The sequence below is a fragment of the Lagopus leucura genome, unplaced genomic scaffold, assembly GCF_019238085.1.
Source record: "Lagopus leucura isolate 7727_CA_CO unplaced genomic scaffold, USGS_WTPT01 Super-Scaffold_73, whole genome shotgun sequence".
Taxonomy (NCBI): domain Eukaryota; kingdom Metazoa; phylum Chordata; class Aves; order Galliformes; family Phasianidae; genus Lagopus; species Lagopus leucura.
Genome location: NW_024962252.1, coordinates 2536546 through 2560767, shown reverse-complemented (window position 1 = coordinate 2560767; position 24222 = coordinate 2536546). Strand labels below are relative to the sequence as shown.

At 42.8% G+C, this 24222-nt stretch overlaps 1 protein-coding gene across 13 annotated transcripts in view; it reads right to left on the bottom strand.

The window, feature by feature from the left end:
- Window positions 1–24222, bottom strand: part of HS1BP3 (HCLS1 binding protein 3) — a 60784-nt gene that overhangs the window by 26761 nt on the left and 9801 nt on the right. For all 13 annotated transcript variants that reach the window (XR_006182242.1, XR_006182244.1, XR_006182245.1 and 10 more), the window contains 3 exons: window positions 23184–23397; window positions 3000–3151; window positions 2344–2479 (listed from right to left, as the gene is read on the bottom strand). Coding sequence is in view for 9 of the 13 variants with exons in the window: in XM_042890983.1 (XP_042746917.1) it covers window positions 2344–2479; window positions 3000–3151; window positions 23184–23397 (502 nt within the window). In the remaining 4 variants the exon portion in view is untranslated. The remainder of the gene's footprint in view (window positions 1–2343; window positions 2480–2999; window positions 3152–23183; window positions 23398–24222) is intronic.

Genomic DNA, 24222 nt, shown 5'->3' with positions numbered 1-24222 from the left:
AAAACAATGGAACCCTGGACTTGTTGGAGGTGTTTGGGTTCCTCTGTATTCCTGTGGAGAAGAGATCAGCCAAAAAGATTTGGTTACCTATCACTCTCTTTTGCAAAGTGTATCCTATGAAGGATGTGCCTTTCTTCTGTGAAGGCAGTACATCGGTATTTGACCTTGCTGGCTCCTGCCACAGCAATTTATCTCTTTTCCACAAGTTCTGGAGAGATGAGTAAATACAAGTACCTCACTGAAGTATTACGGCAGACCCAAGAGTAGGAAGGAGTGCCTTTCTCTATGATGAGTGAGGTAGCTCACCTTGTTTCTCCATCACCATCACATAATGTTTGTTGGTTGGCAGAGAAATTAGGAACCAGTTGATGCTGGTCAGTGGACCGGAAGAGGGAAGATATTTGTTTGAAAAGATGTGGGTGTTTTGCCATAAAAAAACCACAAACCTTTCATTGCACTTGCAGAGAATTTGGTCTTTCTCAAACTTCAACACTCCTTAAAGTGCATAATTCTACTTAAAATAGTAATTCTTTTATTTGAGCATGCATCCAGAGATAACACAGTCTTTCATCTGCAATGAGAGCACTTATATTCTCTTCTCCCTTATGTTGTGACATATGTTGTGACATGCAGAGCCCACACACATTTTGCAGGCTCATTTGTCTCTGTAACAGTCACTTCCTCGTAAGTTTCAAGTCACTGCTGGGGGAGATTACTCTTGTACAGGCAATGCTGTGGTGCAACTGCTCCTACAACTGCTCAAGTATTACAAGGATCACAAAGGACTAGATTGCTCCTGCGTTCCCCTCTGACCATCAGCTTTTTCCCATCTCTGCTTTGCAAGGAGAAGGTTCTGCCCTTTTCTGCCTTGTACAGTGCTCCCCTATTTCTGCCCATCATTCACTGGAAAGTACATTTTCCAGTAAGGCAAACACTTCTCAGACCTATCACATGTATACGAGTAGACTGTGTGGTACATGCAGATGTGCACTAAGTCAGTCAAGAGCTACCATATCTGCTTTATTTAGCTAATTCACCTGTGCACAGCGAACATGTCTAAGGTTTCTGAACCTACCACAGACTCTAGGATGTACAGATAACACTGTGAGCTAGGTTTATCAGGGCAATTTCAGAGAGTATTAGGCATCTAAATAGGTCAAGTTTGCTTGTTCCTCTGGCACAGTGAGGAGTTGCCTCTGAACTCCTGTAGCAACTTTCCCATTGAACAGCAGGCATGATTTTCTGCTTCATTACATGTATTCGCTTCCAGTTGGATCTTGATGACTTGCCAACTACCGAAAGCATTGGGACAAATCATGAATAAATGAAAACAACTAGAATTTATAAGAAACAGAATCTTTTCTCATGGTTTTCTGTTATCATCTGGGTGTGCTGCTAACACTGATGACCCTGAACCAATTTAAAAGCATAGTCTATTGGTCTTGGAGTAGACTTCAGAGACCTTTCTTCACCACAGAGAAAGGGAAAACATACAGTGCAAAGGACATTAACACTCAATTGGAGAAACTCTTTCCACTAGCAACTAATGAATACAATGACTGCATGAAAACAGGCACTTCTAGCCATATAAGCTATCTGAATGCATGGTGAGATGGCTAGCAGAAGAGAAAGCACACATGAAAACACTGCAAGCACAGAATGCTTGCTTCCAGTATACCACAGTACTGAATTAGGTCATGTCCTTCCCTATCAGCTTTCATAAACGTCAGGTGGGCTGCCAGGATATAATGTGAGATGGCACCTAACCCAATTTAACCTCTGTTTAAATTAAGCCAGTTATTAGTGCTGAGATAGTTAGCACTTTTGTATGGGTAAAAAGCAATACTTGCAAAATTATCTGCTTCAGGAGAGGAAACCACACACTGCTTTTCTCCCTTGGGTTTAGTACCTACTGTTGAAATCATACATCCTAACAGAAGTTTGCTGGGAAGAACTGCTGCTGAAATAGGTTGGCCTCATCCCTCAGATGTTGGCCTGAGATCCAGACAGTGTGAATTTGACTCTTTACTGCAGCACAGATTCCCTGGTGATGCCAGTCTTTCGGAGAACTGGCATCCTGCTTGTTATCTTGACGATTATCAGTGCAGGCAAACTAGCCTTGTGAGAGTCAAGTCAGGAATAAAACATGTGGTGTTGATGCTATGTTCCTGTGCTACATTTACAAGGGAGCAGGCAAGTGTAAGAGCCTCTCTAAAGCAGAATTCCTCTTTTTTTTCCTGGGTGTTAATCTCAACTCAGTTTTTTGCTTTTTGTACTGGAAGCTATTTTAACCCCCGTGTACTGCTCAGAGAAAGCAGAAGTGCCATGTTAGAAAACAGATACCTTAGCAGTTCCTCAGTGTCCTCCTCAGGACCTGTGTTTGGAATGTGCTCCCTTTTCTCACAGGCAGCTGGCAGCAGCAGTGAGTCGCCCAATCTCACCACTCCACCAAGGTCTGGATCTTCAAATAATTTCACATCTGGAAAGGGAAACCAGTAAAAGGTGTGGTTAAACTGTACTACACAGAACAATAATCACAGTAATACTAACCAGGAATCTGAATAAAGGGATGAAAAACATGCAGACAGTTCCTTTGATACAATGATTTCCAATCCACAAAGTACTAGGAAACACATCAGTAATATGTTATGTTCTCAGGAACTGGTAAATCTGCTTTTCTTCTTGCACATAGGTCATACTACTCTTGCCACTGTCATGACAGCTAGCTACCAAAAATCTATATTAGCCAAACCCAAAATGTAAACAGTGAACAGCTAGGGGAACTACAACAGTATAGTCCAAACTGTATTTATCCTGTTTAAATGATTCTAGATGATTCTGCCCTGGCTTTGACTTAACGCTTTAACATAAAATTTGCCTTAACATTTCCAAGACATAATCTAACCTGTATACTCTGCATCACTATATTTTAAAAATACAATCATACACAAGCTTTAGACAAAACAAACTCTCTATACGCAAATATAGCAAAGGTTTACTCTCTTTTATCTTCTTCTTGGGACCAAGCGATGAGAAATCTTTCTCTGGGCCAAACAATCCCTCATTTGGGTCTACTTCCTCTTCGAAAGTGATTAATTTGTGCTTCTCTTCCTTGGCTGGAGGAGCAGATGCCTTCTTTGCTTTTTTAGTTCTAAAAACATAAGAGACAAGAAGATCAACTGCAATTCTTCATTTAACAAGAAAGATTTATGGCTAAGAAAGTCCCATATGCTGAAAATAGATGGGAGTCTGGGAAAGTATTAGAGGAAGGTACATATACACATCTGTTAGTCACAGGCAGAAACAAGATGTGGAGCTGGGTAGTCAGCATGACACACTCTAACTGTACTCACACTTAGGTACTACCAAGGAACTCAATGAGAACTGGAAGATTAGGGCCAAAAATGCCATACTGCAAAAACTATCGCTTGATCACATTTGTTTTTAACAGTTTTACTTCTCTCACAGAGGAAGCTTAAAATAAGGAAGAGCAGCAACTTCATCAGTACTGTCATAGAGAGACAGAGAAGGGATGGCTTGAAAAACTGCACTGATCCCTTTTGCCCTGCTTCCAGTCACTGACTCTGTGTTTGACATCTACGTAATACTTTTCATCACAGTGCCAGCCATTTTATGAGAACACCCTGCTCCTCAAAAAAGAGTCTACATCACCCTTAGGTTGAAGAAAGTAGGGACTGGAAGACAGTTTTTTGGATAGACTGCAACCTGCAGAATTTACGAATGTCACTCAGTACTTCCCCAAACCAAGGGTAGGATTAACTGACTCTAAATTCAGCCTTCTACACTTGGACAGTGAGACAAAGTAGATTTTTAGGCTTCTTCTCTACTCAGTGGAAAGAGACAGAACATTCCCACAGCACAACTAATCCCCTCACCTTTCAACACTGATATTTGGATACTGAAGATCTGCCCCTCCCTTCCCATTGGATAGAGAAAGAGGCTGAAAACTGCTTTGGATTAGAGGTATCATTCGAACACTGCTTAAACAAGGACAGGAACAAAAAACATGCATCTAATGCTCTCATATATAGGAATTACATTCCACTAGCCACTGCAAGGCAGCTTTCAAGTAGGGCAGCCAGAGAAAATTTTGAGAACAGAAACCTTTGGATGAAAAGTCCAATCCAAACTAAGCTGGGATAGAATTCTTCAGGACAGCACATCCTCCCCAAGAACTGGCCGTATTTTAGAGATCTTGATTCCTAGCATAAATGGCCTCAGCACCTCTAAGGTAGCCCCTTAGAGAGCCTCTTAAACGGAAGATCTGATCTTCTTTGCTGAGAGTGGGTCATGTTTCAGCCCAGAGCAAACCCAATTATCAGCACTTAACATGCCAGAGTCATCAAAACTGCAAACTAAGGTCGAAAGATTACACATACATTCCAGCTACATAAAAGAACCTTGTAAAATTCTTGTCTGAATACAGCTACATGCAGAGTGGAGTCCAGTTACTTTCAGTTATTTCCACAAGTTTATTATCAACAAAACAGAACTTAATGGATGATGTTACTTTGCTACCATCACTTTGTCTCCTGGCAACAGGAAAGGCCACACTTCAGAGGCCTAACAGCAAGCCTCATGCAGAACTGAAAAACAGACTTATTTGGAAATACAGCAACAATACACCAAAGGTATCTGCAGTTGACGGTGATAGTGTGCTGATCTATTTAAAGTACAACCTCCCTCCTTTTTTAAACACTTCCATGGCTTTGCTTTTTTCTATGTATATTCTTTATGGATATGCTTTGAGTGACTTCTGAATTTGAGCTTCTGAAAAGTAGGATCCAAGCACTTGTCTCAAACCAAAGCATTTGTGAAAGAGCCTTCTTCCAAAAATGTACACAAAGTAAAGTAGTATTACCTACAAGCCAGACAGCTTTCAGCACATACTTCCACTCAAACTTATTGCTTTATTAACTATGGCAAGAAATCTATCACTCCGATGAGCTTAAACATCACAGGAAAAGGTAAAAAATGAGATTAGTTATATAGAACACAAGAAGAACATTAAAAATGAGTTGTAGAGAGCTGGCCAACTGATTCAAAGTAGAATTAGTAGACACAAAACAATCCAATCTACTGGGGACAGAACAATTTTTGCAGGTTTTGTGCTTTACATTGTATTCTTTGAAGTGACTGGTAGCATAGATGAAAATTTGCCAACCTGTGGAGTACCAAAAAGCCTTTGGCAAGATACCTTGCTTGTGCAAGTGTGATTGCAGCTCTCCTGATGCCTAAGGAACTTACACTTGAGCTAACACATGTCCAAGCAACAGCTCTCCACCCCACTGAAGTTAGCAAGGAGTATATCAGCAATTAACTGACATTAGCTGACATAGCAGCAGAGAGTATCAGCATGGTGGGAAACATCAAGGGAAGGGTGGAGAACCATCAAACAACACCACAAAGGAATAAGACGTAAAACAAAATGAATAGGACTCAAAGGCCTTAGTAATAACCCTCTGTTGAATCTAGCCATCAGACCAGCCTACAACACTGTCTTGCTTTCTATTTTGCCAAGAGACACCACTGACAGTTACAGGGCATGAGACCAAAACCACAGGGCCCAACTGCTACCAGCAGGAACATGAAGAAGTTGTTTTTCTGCCTCCAAGTCATTTCCCCTCAGTGCCCTTCTAAGGAAGCCACAGCTGGGCTGCCAAGTCATTCCAGCATATCCATACAGGGCCTCCGTGGAGGTCAGTCTCAAACCAGGAAACAAGATTCCCACGGTTCTGTATTTAGCAGTGCCCATCCAGGCTGTATGCTGGGAGCAGAGAGTAACAGACGAGAAAGGGGGTGTGAGAAGCCTGGAAATCTGTCTGGGGCTCTGCGTTCACAATCAGCTTAGCTGGCCTGAGCGTGTGCTGCAAGCTGTGGCTCTGCCTGCCCATGCACTGGTGATGAGCCTACATGCTGGTGGGCATGCTGCAAGGATGGCCACCTCGAAGTTCGTGATGCTCCCAATCTTAGACATGCTGAAAATACCTGCATCCAGCTGGCATAAAGTGATCCATATCACTGCTATTTCTGTGTTTGCTGGAACAAGCGAACGATGGAAAGATCACTGCAGTTTACTTCAAGAATCTTAATGAAAACCAAACCAGTCATAAACCTCCATCGAATGGAAGAGATTTCTGGAACTATGCTTATTTCCCCAACTGGACATGCTATTTTCTATACATGAAGCACCACAAGAGTGCCTCTAGTAACACTGCAGTCTGCTGCCTTGAGCCAAAACTGTCTCACAAATAAATGTAAGTAAAGATTAGCCTCTGAATTGATGTGGACAAAAACTGGATGACCAAAAATTAGGGAATGTGAATGCTTCTAGTCAGGTTATTGGTACACTTGAAAATGCAGCTGAGATTCCCAGCCTCCATGTGATTGTTGCCAGTGAAAATGTCAGCAGAGCTCTGGATGCAGGAGATACTTTCAAAAGTAGCCCATTTATTCAGAGCAGTTCTCCCGTTATTGTTTACAGACACAATGCAGGTCACTTGTTTGGCAGCCTCTCTGTCTCACTGGCACATCAATAATGCAGAAAAGCTTTCTGGTCAGCTGCAGAGAACAGCAATGACGATGACTAAGACACTCCATGTGCAATTGCTGTGTTTTGAAATGCTGGATCTCCACACCTAACTCTTGGTGACAGAGAGCTTAAATCACAGAGCTGTGCTCTGCAACTCTGCATGGCTGCTGTGGTTGGCACAGAAGTCCCCAACCCATTCTCACTACTGAGTTAAAATATATGCAGTACTGATCCTACTGTGTGTACTCATCCTTCTGTGCATTCAGAGTAAATGCAATCTCAGAACACAGACAGACAAAAACGCTCTGAACTTACTGTCCTGAAAATATGACTCTTTCTTTTTACAGGAATAAGATTATGCTCCAGGAAAGGAATGTTACACATTAAAAAAAAAAAAAAAAAAAAAAAAAGATTTACTCAAAATACACATACATTTTAGGAATCCATGCAATTTTACAAGGAAGCTCAGTGATACAAATGCACCCCAGCTCCTACACATCCTCGTTCAAGCTTGAACAAAAGATCTCCTGCTAAAGCAGCAGCAATATTAGCACATCTTCTTGAAAACCATTTCTGGGAAAACAAAGATCCTCTACACTAGCACACCCAGAAAACAAAATGTCATCTGCTGGTTTCTTTTCATTCAGCAGTGCTCATTTTCCTTAGCTGCCCGATAACAACACACAGGACAAAAGGGGTCACTCTTATCTGCTTTGGGCAAGGGATGCAGCACAGAAACTCGAAGGCAGCTAGCTCAGCATAGCCTGGCATGAAGCATTAAGCAACCGTGACAAGTGCTGGCCACAGGGATATTTCACCTCACACAGTAATCTTCCTCTTGTAAGCATCGTAGTGACTTACAGTGCTTTAAATGGCCCTGGCATGTCCCAAAATATAATAGGGTTTCATAGATGGAGTAAATCTCCCATTAGCAATCATGTGAAAGAAGAACATGAAATTGCAGGGGAAGCTTCTCCTGCTCCATTAGGTGAGCTTTGGGCTGTTGTTCCAACAGAGCAACAGACAGAAAGAAAGCATGAAGGACTACATCTTCAGCTCCCATCCACAGACCTGCTCTTGGGAAGAGAGTTTTGGGCCCTGCACCCAGGAGAACCTATTCTTCAAATAAAAGAAGCCACACACAGTTTCTACAGCCTGTCCTTACACTTTCTGGTGATACCATTTTTCAGTGTAATCCAAAAATGGGCAACAAGATCACAGATTGACAACTTTTGCTGTTTTCAACATTTTACGGACAACAAAAAACAAGTTTCAATATGACCAAATTAAACTACAGCAAGGTCATTGGTTCAGAACAAGACAACCATAATAAAGTGGGTGCCAACAGCACCAATAATGCTGTGAAAAATCCAGAAATACTCACAAGAGTTTGGGATTTTATCTACAAAGCAGCAGAATGGTTCTCTCATGGTGCCTGACAGCAGTGAAACAGTTCTTATTCTAACATCCATGTTAATGCTGCATGTTTTCAAATATGCGATACCAGGCAACATGCACAAGCGTGTTTTGGGAAAAAATAAAAAGGCCAGGCATCTTTCTGCACCCTCGATATACCTACCCAACACATTTTAGACTTCAGGGAGGTTACAGAGGGCTGAAATTACAGCTAGTGTTAGGACAGCACATGGCAAGGAACAGCGGGCTGATGAACACTGCCATGATGCTGGGTAAAGCCAAAGATATATGAGATACAGTCAGTAATTAAAAGAGCATTCTGCTGCTAGATTATTGCCAGAATCATGTTGCTGCTTTGTTTTTTATGACATTAGGATTGGTTAATAATGGTACCTTATCCAAGGACAGAGACTTTCCACTTTTCTCCTCCAAAACAAGACCAGGACAACGGGAGCACTGCTACCCACCATCTACTGACATGGAGCTCATGGCAGCATTGCTGAGACTTCCTTCTCTGCAGAGAGAGCCTTACTCAGGCTCTCAGGTGCATTGAGCAAGGAAGGATGAAACCAGAAGGCTTTCTTTTTGTTATGCTGCTGTGGTGGGATGAGGAGAGAAACTTGTGTCTTGCTTAGCAGCCTATGGATTACTAAAACAGCAGCAAGGTAAGAACCAGCATCAGGGCTTGGCACATAACACTTTTTTTATGCCTTTAATTCTCTATTTGTACACTTGGTAGGATGCAATTTCAAATCAACAGAAGAAAAGAAATACTGATTTCTTCTCTGCTTCCCTCTCCTGGAGCACCTTCTCTTTTCCCAATGCCAAGTCCTCAGAATTTCTGTCCAGTATTGTCTCTTTCCCCTTGTCATCCCTCCTCAATCCATGTCTCCAAGTTTCTGGCCAGTATCAGGCATTTTCTTGCTGCATCTCCAGGAACTGCAGTACTGCATTATCCTCCAGATGGACATTTGGGCCTCTTGGTCATCTTTAGTGCTCTACTCCCCTCATCTGCATCATGTACTTTTTTCCTCCAGACCACTCCAGTCTCTTCTTTTTCCGCTTCAACTCTAAGGATTTCCACTGTTGGACAAATCAGGCTTGTGAAAAAGCCCATAGGCTGCAAGTAAAGGGGAAACAGGATGCTGCAGTGGGAAAGTGGGGAAAAACAGGAGGGAGGGGAAGGAAAGAAAAGGATGAAATTAAGCATAAATAACAATAGGCAAATCATCAAAGGAAGAGAAAAGGAAGAGTTTGAAGCTGATCAAAGATGATAACCAGATGTAATTGCTCAGCACCAAAAATAAACAAGGATGTTGACAAGTTCATTTTCATGTTTAATTTTAAATAAACATAAAAACGAAAAAGAAAGCTTTATAAGGAAAACCTTAGGAAGAACACTTTGGGCTTAATGCTCTCTACTAGATGTTAGTGTTTGATCTGTCTCTTTTAAGGTGCCCCAGATCTATGTTTTGACCCTATAGAAATTACACTCTTAACTAAAAAAACCCACTCTCTTGCACTGATTAATAATTGCTATTGGTCTGTAGCTCCTGAAACAGGAAATCTGTGAGCAGGTACTCTGCTGCATGCCTGTAAAGTGGTGCCTATGTTCAGTATAGATCAGCAATGCAATGTGCCACATGACAAGAATATAAATATGACAACTGTAATGAGATCAACCTGTCAACACTGTCCCTTTATGAGACATTTGCAATCAAAATGAACCATGTTGATGAAGAGGATGTGAAAAAAATTGGCTGGTGAACATGTATCTGTCACACGCTCAACAAATTCAGGAGCAAACAAGAAAAAGGGCCTGAAAAATGGGGAACTTATGGAAATGAAATATCCAAAATGTGGGCGATAACCAGTGGTTACGCTGGCAATTTTTGAATTTCTATACTTCAGATACTTTTAAACTTTAAATTTTGGAAACAGATTGCTGGGACACCCAGGGGTGTCTGAATTTAGAGCAAGTTACCTTGAATGTTGTCACAAGAATTCTTAAAAATCAGCAATTAAAAGTGACAAATGCAAACAGCAATTGTTTGGGAGAAGTAACTGGTTTCTTCAACGCTGAAATGATGAAAAAAAAACAAAACAAAACATCACATGGGAATATATCACTATAGTATCTTGTTAGATATACTTGAATAATTTCTGAAAAGCACAGAACAGGTGAGGAGGTGATGCTGCATCTCCAGAAGTGTTGGACACTCACAACCAGGACCTGCAAGACCTTGGTGCTCCCTCCCAAGGATAAGCAGCCTATAGCTATTCTATATCTACTACGCAAAGGTTTTGTTTTGTGTTACCTTATCTTCCCTGCCAACAGAATGCTACCATATCTACTGGCCCCTCCTGCCATCTACCTGTGTTTGGCAGCCTTGTGGCCTCATTTTGTGCTCCTCAGCAGCAGATACTTCCCACTCCGCTGCTGCCTCAGGTGAATCCCCCCTTGCAACATCCAAAGTGCTGGTTACCAAAGCATTCAGCAGACCCCACCAGTAGCCAAGCAGGATTAGTTCTCAAAGGCAGACCACTGCAGAAGCGTCTCCACTGAGCCTGAGGAATGGAGACAGGTTTCAGCCTGGTTTTCCATTATCTTCCCTCCCCAAGCACTCCCCATCCTGCTGTTACAGAGGTCACTATTTCCCTGTGCTGCTCTGCCTGCGGCGCTGTGGGTAACACAAACCTACCAGCACGACATGGAGCTGGCTCCGTGGGGAGCAACACGGGGAAGGACACAGGGAGCCACTGTCAGAGCTAAGTGATACTGTTGTTGCAAATACAGCCCCCTGCTCCTCTGCTGCCCCTCCTGCTGATTGTGAGATCAAAGCCTTTTCCATAAAAATAAAATGTGGCTTTCCCATCTAGAGATGATTTAGTATTTTTTTTTTTTATTTATTTTCAACAGAGGTAAAATAAAATTGCTCTGGGTGAAATATTCCTAGGCCATAGATATGCCTACTGCACAAAGCAATTGCTCCTTCTGATGTTGCAGACGTTGCTGGAGGTCAGACTGCAGGCACTGGGGAGCAGAGACACAGACCTCCCCTCCTAAGCGAGACACTGGGATTCTGCAGAGGCAGCTGCCGAGGAGCTTCTTTCTGCTGCAACAGAAAAATAGCTGACATACTGACATGTCAGTATTAAAAATATATTAAATTGTATGTAAATACAATTTAAAAATTGTATTCCTATGTACATTTCTATAGCTAATGATTTTGGTTGATGCTAACTGCCCTGACTTCTCAGCACCCAAGCTTTTGCAACACAAGTGATTTCAGCTCTGTGCTCAGTGTACTCAGCAGCTGCCTGCCATGTGCCATGGGGGGGGGGCATTGCTTGGGAAGCACTGTGAGCACATTGTAGAGGTCAGCACTGAATGACAGAAAACTGGTAAAGGTGAGCAATCCACAAACACCTCACTGAATGCGAAAGACATCAAGAGCCTTTACAAGCATTCTGGCTCATGCATGAGATCCAGCTCAGCGCTGGTGTATGCTGGTGTAGAATACTGCCACAGCAGTATTCTAAAATCCTATTGACAAAAATCTCTCAGAACTCCGCTCACCTGCAGCACTGCTTGTTACTCCCACAGTGCTTTTCAGAGATTGCACATGGATGATCTCAGCAAGGCCTCCATCATTTTATATCCCCAGAGAACTGCCTCCGTGCAACCAGAGCCCACAGCTCCACCCAAGTTGTTCATTACAGGCCCTGCTCCTTGCTCCCACTTAGCTGCCTATGTGCTACTGCCAGCTACTGGGGCTGCCCAACTTAGAAATGCTGGGGATCCATGCACTGCAGCAAACAAAATAGAACAAGGAGTGCAACTTAGGGGCTCATTTGCCACAGTTCCTTGGGACAACGTACTCAGACATAGGGTTTGGTTTTGGATGGTCTTGTGTAGAGCCAGGAGTTGGACTCAGTGATCCTTGTGGGTTCCTTAGAACTCAGGATATTCTGAGATTCTACGTAGCTTCAGCCCTGATTAGGGACAAGAAGTGGAAAGCAGGGAGGGTCCCCAGATTAGCCCCCAGAGAGCTCTTTTCAGAATTAGCTGTTGTTAACTCAGGTGTGAACCTGGGCATGCAACCTGATCTTCTGGTCCAGCACGCTGACTCACAAATCCTGACAGGACTCAAAATATATCAGTTATGCCATTTTTAATCTGTGGAGAATCTAGTACAAGTAATCCATACAGTTAGTCAGAGAGAAACCAACTGAAGTTTGGTAAGGGGGATCTGCTGTTGAAAAAGAAAGGGAGCAGGAATTCTATCACTGAACTGTGTCAGGAAGAGGGGCAAGTGGAAGAGTGATAAACGATGCTGCTGACAGCAGGGGAGTAGCAATTACAAATAACTGTGCAACATTTGAAGCTTCTACTCCCTGCTGTTACAATGCCTGTGGCAATGTTGGAGGAAAGAATGATGATTTTCAGACTGAAAACATATACCCAGGATACTTCAGGACCTGGGTTCATAAGGAGGAATGATACAGCAGCTCCTTCACATGCCGCACAGCTAGGAGAGAGAACCAACATATTGAGCTGTAAACGTGCAGTCCAGCAAGTGCTGACACACTGCTGGGCGCTGATTCCTGGGGCTGCCTTGTGCCTCTCAGCAAATCACTCTGCACTCTCCTGCCTGCTGCTTCTGGCTCTGTTCATCTTCCTTCACACCCTCAAGGGAGGACATTGCTACCTGCCTGAGATCTCCGCAGTGAAAGGGAGAGGTTTGAGGCTGCCCACCTTCTGCAGCTGGCAGAATCCCTCATGCAGGATGCAGCACGTACACCTACCCTGCTCAGCAAAACAAGATTGGCTTTGCATGCACTTGGCACTGAGTCCTCAAAGTGCTTGAAATAACATGAGGGTTGTGCTAGAGCCCTGCGGAGTGATAGCTTGAAACACAGGGTGCTTATGATGTGCCCGAGGCATAGGAAGAAGGTGTGTGCTGGTGTTTGAAGGTGCAAAGCTTGATGAGATTCTGTCAGAGGACTGTGTACAGAGACAAACCTGATGCAGTGTTCTCCATGTTGCCTTTTGGAAACGTCCTTGGTGTGAGGTCCTAGGTAGCAGCCCAGAGAACAGATAAGCAGAGAGCAGCAGGGAGACTGTCCTCCACCATATCCTCCATTTATCCACAAGGCTTAAGGATATCCTGACAATCTTCATATCATCCATCAGTAACATCCATTTCTAGGGCACAGAGCAGCATGAAGCCCCCCCTCCCTTGAGCAATGGTGCTATGCCAACAGCTGGCAGGAGCCTGGCAAACTGAGCATGATCCTCCATGAGGGTAGCACAGTAAGGGGCACGAAAGGTCGGGTTATGTTTCCCACCACCTCCCAAAGGCAATGGAGAGGATGCTTATTGCCAGCAGACAGCAACATTTGGATAGCACCCAATCACCACACAACCATTCAGAGCTGACTCTCACTGCATCCTTCTGCAGCAGGGAATGCCAACACTCTTCTTTTACATACTGGGAACAAAACAAGGTTCCAGAAAACAGAAGTGAGCTGGTTACAGCATAAACAGGATGCCTTTGAAGGAGAATTGAAACTAATTCCTCTGAGAACTTGGCCAGCAGCTCTGGACCACATGCTTCCCCTTCCTGTCTGAGCATCTTGCATTGTGTGGCACTGCCCTTGTCTCTTGGCAGCACCATTGAACAAATAAAAACAACTCAGATTAGATAAGGGTTTGCTTTAACAGTCCCCGAGAGAGGAAGGGAGTGTTAGCCCTCAGAAGCCTCATAAGAACATATCTTTTTTTTAAAAATATATATTACAGGAACAGTGAGGCCAAGCCTCTGTCACTCACAACCAAGACAAGAAAGACGGATGGCACGGGAAAAAGTTTGCAGGACGAGACTGTTATACACAGGAACAATAATGCTGGCAGATAACCCATCACACAGATGAAAAATGAGACATCTTTAGCAAACGGGTCTAGATAATGTTGTAAGGTGGTTTTGAGGGCAAGACATTGTGTTTTGTGCTTAATGATGCCTTCAGAAATGCCTCAGATGCTATTATAGACAAAAAGCAATAAAGCAAGGCACAGAAGAGGTTTGGAAATCTTCCATTCAGGTCACTCTGATCAGTTTGTGAACTGTGCTAAATCAGTAGCAGTTATTACAGAAGAATCATGGTTCAGAGAGCAGACCTCAGAAAATAGCCTATCCTACCAGAAACCCAAGTCAAGACCATTTCCCAGCCCACTGACACACCATGGCTTGTACCATGACTAAACTCTTCTCCAACACAGGCTGCACCCATGCAGCCCTGAGCCAGCTGCTGAGCTGTGCCCTCCATCACCCAAAGACCACTGCCCGATATGAAGCACCATAGCCAGGCTGCAGAGTCACTGCAAAACACCCTTGGCACACCATGGTCATCCAGTGAGTTGTATGCTTCCTGGCATGAATTTGTCCCTGGTTAGTTAATGCTCTCCCAGATTAAACTGTGTCTCTGGACACAGTTTAAGGTTCAGTACACGCTCAGGGTCCTTTCCATTTTGGATGCAGCTGGCTGGCTCTGGCTGTAGAAGAGGTGGCCAGCTTAGTCTGGGGAGCAGAAGATTTTAGCTATAATTTAGTCACCATTTAGTGAGTACAAGACTACATGCCCTGTCCAGTTTTATTTACTTGTCTGCTCACAGTCAGATTGCCTCCACAGCTGTGTACATCACTGTGCTGACAAATCCAGCCCCTGGACATGGACACAACTGCGCATCTCAAGCAATAGGAAAAGAAAGGTTTTGAGTCTTATGCAGAATTTATGGCAAGGAATAGAAAGCTCTTCTTCCACTTCAGTGACAATGCCACTAACAATCACCTGAACGTTACATTTCTTTGCAAAGATGAACTCTTCCCCAGGCAGACTGATGGAATCAGTTTTATTTCTTTTATCAAAGAGATAATGGAGAGATGAAACTTGCACTCACTGTGCCCAAGATGTGACCTGAGAAATTCAAGGGCAGAATGAAGAGCTGCTGAGTCCCAGACATGTGTCTGTCTGTAAGCACATCCCTCTATTTGCTGGCACTTCATATGACTCCAGAGCTGGCCAGCTACTGCAAAAGGCAGGAAGAATAGGATGTGATTCCCCAAGTGTGTTAATTAGTACCAGCCTATAGTTACAATGGCTAATTCACGAATTTTTGGAAGGTTTTACAGACTACTTCCAAAAATGGTTTCCCAAAAGCCCTTTCTTTGATCCTTTGAAACCAAGACAGAAACATCTGCAGCAAATCCATGAGGAGAAGGGAACAGTGGTTTTATAAAGTCTGCTGATTTACGAACTTGACAGCATCAGATGAAAAGAGAAGCAAATCTCCCATCTCACTGGGCACTCTGTCACCCCCGCCCCAGACAGCTTCTTCCAGAGCAAGCAATTCTCTTACACTCAGTGAACAGAAAAACAACAGTGCACCTCTGAATCCATTCCTCATTAGCAGTCTGTCCCATCTACAAGCAGTTCTCCGGGGCTGCTGATTAAAGATTTCCTGTGCTTTGGTGAAAGGCACAGGCTCATCGATGAGGTAATGCTTTTTTATTCTAAGGGCTTGAGTCATCCTATTATTGTAAAGTCCATGCAACAAAACATGTTTAAATCTGTCTAATTACATCATGTTCAGTCCTCTTCCAAAGAAGAAATTAAAAAAAAAAACAAAACAACAACCACCATTTTTGATTCTAGTCGCAAATTCATCCTCTGCCCCTTCTAAAGGATCTCCTGCCTCCTACGAAATCTGTCTAAGTTAACTAAGGGCTTGCTTAGTATGCCTGCAGAATAGCTTGTGGCAGCTTCTACATGCCTTCACTGCTGCTAAACTAGGCACTGCTACAAATGACAGCACACTGCTGTTAGAGAGGATGGGAAAATCGAAAGCTGAGAGTTCACTGAAAGGACTATGGGAATTACGTGAAAGTTGGTGCCAGCTAGTGGCAATGTTATTTCATACCAGTTCCCTGATTACTTGGCTCCAAAATTCTTGTATTTACAGAACAGTGTGTGTCAAGTTTATGTGCACTGCCCTTTAATGCATTGAAAACCACAAACCAGGTCCATTACAAATCCCAGAACGTCTTTCTTAAAAGCAGATCTATCTAATTTTCCGAGGCAGTCAAATTCCAAGCTGGATATTTACATCCACATCAGCACAATTCCTCCTGCCAAATTCGAGCTGAATGATGTATTCCCCACTTACTGCTTGATGTTGCACGAAGACATTAAGCCCTTGCTGCATTTTACCCCAGGTGTAGTTACACTTGTGCTCTGCACCAGAAAGCTGCTGGCTGGCACGCACAGCTGTAACGTTACACAGACTATATATAGAGTTATTTGCAGTCCTCTGGGTTTAGGATGATGGTATGAACACAAAATTACTATTTATAAAACCCATTTACATATATTCAGTGCTCTAATCAGAAAAAAAATGAAGCACATTAAAATAATTACTTGAATTCCCTCCCAAAGGATGCTCGTGTTCCAGCTGTGTGTGTACTGGAATCACACAAGCCAGCCATGACAGAAACTCATGGATGAAGTTTAACTGAGGCAATTGCTTGCACATGCAAAAGGAAACCTAGGGAAACAATGACTGCATAATCGTGTAGGGCCAAAAATCTAACACTAGAACAGGATATATGACTGCAGATAAGGACAATGCTGACATGGAGGAGGACTCCTCCAAGTTTCCCCTGGGCCAGAAAAGTGACTATTTCCAGAATAAAAGAAAACACTGAGCAGCCATCTTCAGATGTGTGAGTTACGCCTCTGCAAACCTCTCTGTCAGAATGCCCTAGCTCTGATCCCAATGTACAGTTCCTTGTGATCACCAGAAGTAGATGTACAGGAGCTTTTTTTCACATTCATCTGTCAAATATGCTCTGCTGAAACAGCGCTTATGGATGTAACCTGAAACAAGTACAAAAACACTGAGAAAATCTCAGCTTTCCTCAGTGCACTTTCATGCAGTTAGCAACCTGCCAGAGAGCAGCAATGAGAAGAGGGCTGAGTCTTTCACACACACACCCCAATGCCCCCAGTTGGAACATACAGCTAGAAGTTTCCCAGCTCCACCACACGGACCACTGGTAGACTTCTTCCAAGGAAAACATCTTCCTGGACCCCAGAGCAAACACTCACAGCAGGCAACACTGAACTAATATGGATGCTTCTGCAAGATTCAATAGCTGAACGTGTTTTTGTTTTCTACTGCTTTCTTTCAATCACCTTCAACCCTTCTTCTGTGGGAGGACAGCAAGTTTGGCAGAGAAGAAATGTGGGAAGCTGTGCCGAGAACATGGGGCTGGAGACAGAAGGCAAATGAAAGCCCACTGCATCATCTGCATATGGGAAATGAATGCTCACCAGGCGTCTATAGATAAAAACAGTGTTCAGGACAGGCAAACTGGAAGAACTGAATTTCTGCAAGGACAGCATCCTGCCATCCTGCTTTATTCCCTATCCAGTTAGTTACACCAGCTCCACAGACAGGCTGTAAGTTTGCCCTTAAAAAGGTCAAGAATACATAATTTCATGAAAAGCAAATAAGAGTCATCCTTTATTTGCATGGGTGATCCACGCTTTCTGCTCTTTTCTTCTTTTTCCTCTCTTTGATGAGGAAGATCACTGTATCAGACTATGACCTCAGTTTACAAGAAAAAAATTCAACAGCTAGAGATGTTTCAGTGGAAGACCAGAAGGGTTGTTTACTGAGATTCGATAAGTTGCCAATTGGATAGCAGCTGGATTGGAATTGAAACAAATACTTGTGTCACTTGGCAAAGTGACAGTTGAGCATGGCGTGCAACCTAAACTTGTGACTCATTTCACAGAATATAAAGATCTGCCTGTTCAAATATCCAAAGGCTTCACAGCTGTGAGCACGGATGCACACACTGCTAGCAAAACAAGGCTCTTTCTGTTTCTTGTTCATTGTTTTATCTATCTGAATTTCAATACAGAAAACACAACCGGTAGCTTCACTCTTCTTTGACACGTACACTCTCTCTCAGCTTGTTAGGACAGCCAGGCAAGTGTTTCTACTTTTGTGCCCAAATCCTGCTGGATTCAGAGGGGAAGCCATGAACTCACATGGCCAGACCAAAATACAGTTGTGAATTTACAAGTGGCTGAGGAGTAGCAGAATGCCTGAGGAGTGGAAGCACCACCTCAGAGCACAACCCCACTGACCAAGGACCAGAAGGCATAACAGCTGAACACATAAATTTTGACAGGTTTGCTCCAGGCCACCTGCCCAATGGATAGCAGCTGTGCCCTGACACTCCTCCAGCCTGCAGATTCTTGCCTTCCTTCGAGGCAAAAATCTATCACCAGGCACAGTGCCTACAGCTACCTACCACAGCTCTGGGCAGGCCATCAATGAAACCACTTGGCATGGCACAAAATGCAGAACTCCTATGGAACTGATTTCTGTCTCTCTGTGAACTGTTCTCAGCTGCCCAAAGTTTCTGGTATAGGAAGTGAGATCAAATTTTGCCACTTATTTCTCCCCCGAAGACAAAAAAAGTGGGGGACAGCCTAGGCCACAACAGGGAAGAAAAGGGAAAGCAAGGCATCAGTGAGATGTCAAGGGACAAACTCTAGTGTGGTGGCCATTAGGACACAAGCCAGAAATAACTGCTGGCTCGTACACCAACCTACCTCCTCTAGCAGCCAGCCTGGCTCTGCAGGGCTCTGGCAAAGTCAGGGCTAGTGGCCCAACTGCTTCCTCCCCACCAATTTGCTGCTCAGAGCAATCGCCCGCTTTGTCTGCAGCAAAAAGAGGCCCCGAGTCCTTTAAAACTCTCTTTACCAACCAAACCAAGTGATGGCAAACCACTGGCACCAGGGCTGATTGAGCTTGACCACAGCAACAATGAACAGCTTTTAAAAGCTTTTGGCAGAAAGCCCACAGAACATCAGCCCTCAGTGGCCTCATCCCTTCCAAACTGTTGTCAGGAGTTAGCTACATCTGTGTTTATCCACAACAGATGTGAAGCTTCCATCTACCCATGTGCCTTTATTCCTCTGGGAAGGTACAAAAGGAGATGAAGAGAAGCCATGAGGGGAAATCTGCTGAAATAATAACAAAAGTAGAAAGAGGAGACAGAAGAGCTCTTGCCTGGGGAATACCCACCTCATGGTTCTGTGCAGTCTGCCAGGAAAAACCTCAGGCTGAGGGAGGATGTGATGTCACTGAAAGATTTAGGGAGGCAAAGGAGAAAGGATGGAAGGGAGGGAACTATGCGTGGAGGAGAGGCTCTGGTGAGGGGTGCAGAGAGCATATGGAGGCAGGAAAGCACAGGAGAAGGTGGGTTCCCCCAGGCTGGTGAACAAACAGTAGCTCAGAACTTAACTAACTGAAGAAATGCATGCACACGGCTGTCACATGCTTTAACTCATGATGCACTCCTGTTCTTTTGACAAAATTCATCACTGCTTTATTCAGAAGAGCTGGTTCTGAGTCATTTTAATCAACTAGTGTCTCAAGTTCATGGGAGTAAACTGAATACAAGTACTAACGTCAGTATTAAACTGCGTTTTAAAGCTCTTGTCTTCAGCCTACAAACAATTAAACTGCACAGTTCATCCACGGAGGAAAGAGATGAAATTCAGCTCAGTTACTGTGATGTGTTCCTACGGCTGTTTTAAGATTCAGAGCTAGAAATGTCTAACGTGGTCTTTCTTGGACCAAACAGAAGGAAAGAACACATAACTGGCTGTCTGAATTCCCTACAGAAAGCAAAACCCTAGGAAACCCTTAGGGCAAATAGAGAGCAGACACAACAGCAGGCAGAAAGCTAACTCCTAGGGGAAGAGCGGCTCGGGGCTATACTTTGTTTATTAATTGGTAATCACTTCATATCTTGGGCCTGAGCACAGGAACTCAATTCAGCAATTCAGCTGTTAGACTAGTTCCTGGTGACCCCCTGGCATGGGACAGATCGCTTTCTCCTAACTCATTCTAATCACAGCCCAGGAGATGGCAATTTTGAGCACTTCTCATTCTAGGATAGTGCATTAAAAGGTGCAACTCCAGGGTGTAAACTTCATCAGAAGTAAATATTTGAGATAGTCCCAATTCAGATAAAAGAAATCTTTCTGTTGCTAAGCAGCCCAGACATGGATGATGATCACTGTACAAATACAGAAAGTAAGCTTTTGTGCATAAGAAAAGCTGAAAAGCATAGAACTGGCAAAGTGAGTTGCCACCAGACAAGATCAACTCTCCACAGCCCTGAATGCAGGGAAGAAAATCAGTACAACTGGGATGTCTCCTCCAGGCAAAGGAACCAGGCCATTACCAGCTTCCACGTGGATGATCGTCATTAATACAGCAGCAGAAAAAACGATACCCTAGTTTAGCATTTTACCCCTAAGCCAGTGCATTGAACTGGATATCTGGTAGTTCAGCAGCACAGCAGCAGTGCTGGGCCAAGTCCAAGACACAGCCTTCTGGCCCAGGAGGAAAAGTTGTTACCAAATGAAGCGTGTTGACAACATATGGAGGCCCCTGCTACTGGAGCAGTTTCATCCTTATCCAGAAATAAAAAAAATGTAAAGATTTTGCCAAGCACATGATTCAATATAGGTCAGAGCTCTGCTACTCAGAGCACTCTGGCCACTGATACGGCTTGCAATGGACTACATTGTTTTATTTTTGACTTCACATCTTTTCAAAGGTTTTGTTTTTTTTTTTTAAATACAAGGAAAGGAACTGTGGATTTTTTAACATCTGAATTACCCATGCAGCAGGGAACTGTGTAGTACTAAACATGTTTATCCAGTCTGTACCACCTCCTTTTTTATCCATTCCCATCCCAAACTAACTTGTAGCTTCGAGGAAATGGCAAGAAGTTATACCAGAGGAGGTTTAGGTTGGACATTAGGAGAAACTTTTTCTCTCAGAGGGTGGTCAGGCACTGCAATGGCTGCCCAGGAAGGTGGTGGAGTCGCCGTCCCTGGCAGTGTTCAAGAGGCGCCTGGATGAGGAGCTACGAGAGATGGTTAGTGCTTGTGGTACTGATAGGAATGGGAGGGTGGTTGGACTGGATGATCTTGCAGGTCGTTTCCAACCTTGTGATTCTGTGATTCTGTGATTTCTCAGACGTGCTTTAAGTCTTTCGAGTTCCTTGTTTAAAGCATGCATGCACCTACAACTTTAAGGGCATGAAAGAAACCCTAAAATGTTCACTCCAGAAATACCCATTCACTGAAAACTGCTTCTTTCTTTGTCCTCTTACACAGACATCTATAATTCCCAGAAGGCTTAAAACTGGGATGCAATGCTTATGTCCAACCTGATCTCCACTGATGTGAATTAAAAATATCTTCCATGGAAGCTAGATGAGTTAGAGGGAATTAGAAACAATATAAAATGAGATTCAGGATTCTTATTTCCATGTTTGTTTCTACTGTGACAGTGTACATATGAGATTTAAAAAATAAACACATACCAATAAGTTTTTATACAGGAAACCAACCACTGACTTAGAAAGAAAACCATCAGACTGCATGTGTCATGCTGCAACTCTACCAGTGAAGGCCATGTTTCTTTTTAAATAAACAAAATTATTCTGATTCACTAAGAATTCTGCTCTCGAAAGGAATGGAAGCAATAAACTAAATGAGGATTAAATACCAGATCTTTTCATCCTTCAAGGCATTAAAGGACCAAAATAATCAGACTTTCAAATGCTACGTCAAACTCTGCAGAGCAGAAAAGCAAACTTCTTGCTTGTTTTGGCACAGCAAATTCTTTACAGCTTACACTTGTTGTAACTCTGAAAATACAACATTGTGTTTGCTAACCCAATAGATCATTTTCCTATCCAAAAAAGGACAGTTTCTTTTATAAACACCACCAACTAAAGACCATTCTGCGGGAAGTACTGTGTTATCTGACTTCTCATTGTAAATAGTTGCTTAACTTTTTAAAACACCTCTTCAACAAAGGAGAAATTCTGAGTAATTAAGCACATGTTTTGTCAAAAGAATAATGTTTAAAGTTCCCCAGTGAAGTTTAAAGGATGAAATATCTCAGGTAAAAAGGATGCTATCTGGACATCAGCAATTAAATGTGGTTGTAATAGAAGAAGCAAAATCATTACAGTCAACCTGAATTTTAGTTTGGGAGACCCATGCATAGTACTTGGTGTGAATGACCACTCTGCAAATGATTCACAGTAACTGGGAATCAATAAAAGAGTGTTCTGGCTCGTTCCTATTACTTACTGCCTTCTTCTAGAAAGAAGCATTTCAAAAGCCCACACTGGTTCCAGAAAAAAAAGAACATTCAGTAAAGGCTAGTGATTGTGGATGGCTCAACCAACTCAGCTGAATCCATCAGCAACTTACTAAAGGTCAAGAACTTATCTACTTTGGGCTTCTCTACTTGGTCATCTAAAGTTTGAGACACTCTAAAAAAACAGTCACAACTTAAGATCCCAGACATGGAGAAACTAAATTTACATTCAGTCTTCAGTAGTTAGAAATGCTTTTGGAAATTCAGTGAGAATTTCCATCTTGAAGTGGAAATATCCATCTAGAAATTATTGGACAGATACACAAACCCAGATATTACCTTTAGCAAGTTCTGATTCAATTCCTCAGTTTCTCAAGCTATTATTGCTTATGTCTTAGATTCATTTAGGATGTGATATCTTGAGAAGGGCAAAAGGAAATACGTGAATCTCATGATTGAAATGTTGGTTCTTTTGGTCTTTGTGCTGCTATAACTTCACATCATTCTAGTTACCAGTCAGAACAGAAGTAGTTCCAGACATGGTAAACCCTCATGCTCTCCAAAGTGGCATGTCCTATAGTGTCTGGTGGCTTTACAATTTGTGGAAGCACCCTGCAGTGTCTTAGTAGAGCACCTACTGCAGTTGAGGCTGTAGTCAAGCCATTCATGATGTCTCTCCCTCTTGGATTCCGTGAGGAATGCACTGAAGTGGTCCTACAAACTTTCTTTTCTCCATAAAGGTACTTATTTATGAATCTATAGGAATCTGTCTATTGGAATACAGCAGAGGCCTCTCCTCCTCTGTCAAGCCCAACTGAAAGCGTTCTCTGTTACAAAATGTTGAGATGAGGGGACAGAGACGTGGAGTAGCCTTATTTCTATTTTTATTTTTAGAAAATTGGGCAAAAAATTAAATAACAACGAAGGCCATGACATCCATACCTGATTATACCAAGAGGGTCTAAATCTTCTTCCTCCTCTTCCTCTTCCTTTTTCTCATCTTTCTTGGCATTCTCCAGTGTTGCAAGCTTTGAAATCAAGTCAGGTGTCTTCTCCTCTTTAAAAAAATCCAACGCATCATTTTCTTCATCTTCTTTCTCTTTGTCGTCAGGAACATTTTTACCCTTGTAGTCAATGACACCAGTAGATTTTGTTCCTGCAAAATACAATTACAGATGCAAAACTGAAAACACAGGACAACAGCCATGTTTTACTTCATGGCTTGCACCTGTTCCTTGTGATTTCGTTTGAGGAATGAAATACACAATCAGCTTTTGTGAAATTCTTCCAATATTCCCAATTGTCCCTAGTTCTGTTCAATCCCGTGTCACTATATTTCTGATCTGTTTACTGATTTAAAGCTGTCAAGAAGAGAAAGACAGAGGAAACCAACTTTATCTAAAACACAGCAGCATATGCCTAATCTCCTTTATGTTCCTTCTGTAGTCGGTGGAAACAATGGAATTTCCAGTTGGTGACTCATCACATCTAAATACAGTTGGTTGACAATAAGCTTCCTTCTGAAGTGCCTGTTTCTCCCCCTTGGCTATAGAGGGGGCCTAAATGCTCCACTTTGCTGTAAATAACTAACCTTCATATAACTAGAAGAGATAAAGTGCAGTTTTAGTTACTGATTTAATGAACTTGGACTAAAATACAGCACTGGACAGCATGAAAAACAGTTTCCAAAGCAGTTCTTCAATTTACACTCAGAAATGAAATCTGAAGTTCTAACTCTCTTCACTATGCAAGGTCCATCAAACTGAACAAACTCAGCAAACTGAAACACTGAGAAAGTTTTCTGACCAAACTTGTTACATGGAAAACCTAAGAGCGAGAGAAGAGCTCATAACTATTCTGTTTTGTGGAGTCTCTGGATGTTCAGGAAACCAATTCAAAATAATGAGACTAGCTAAAAATAGGCTAGCTTGAAAACACTATTGGTAAATAAAATTCCTACCTTCATCCTTTTGACTGTTTA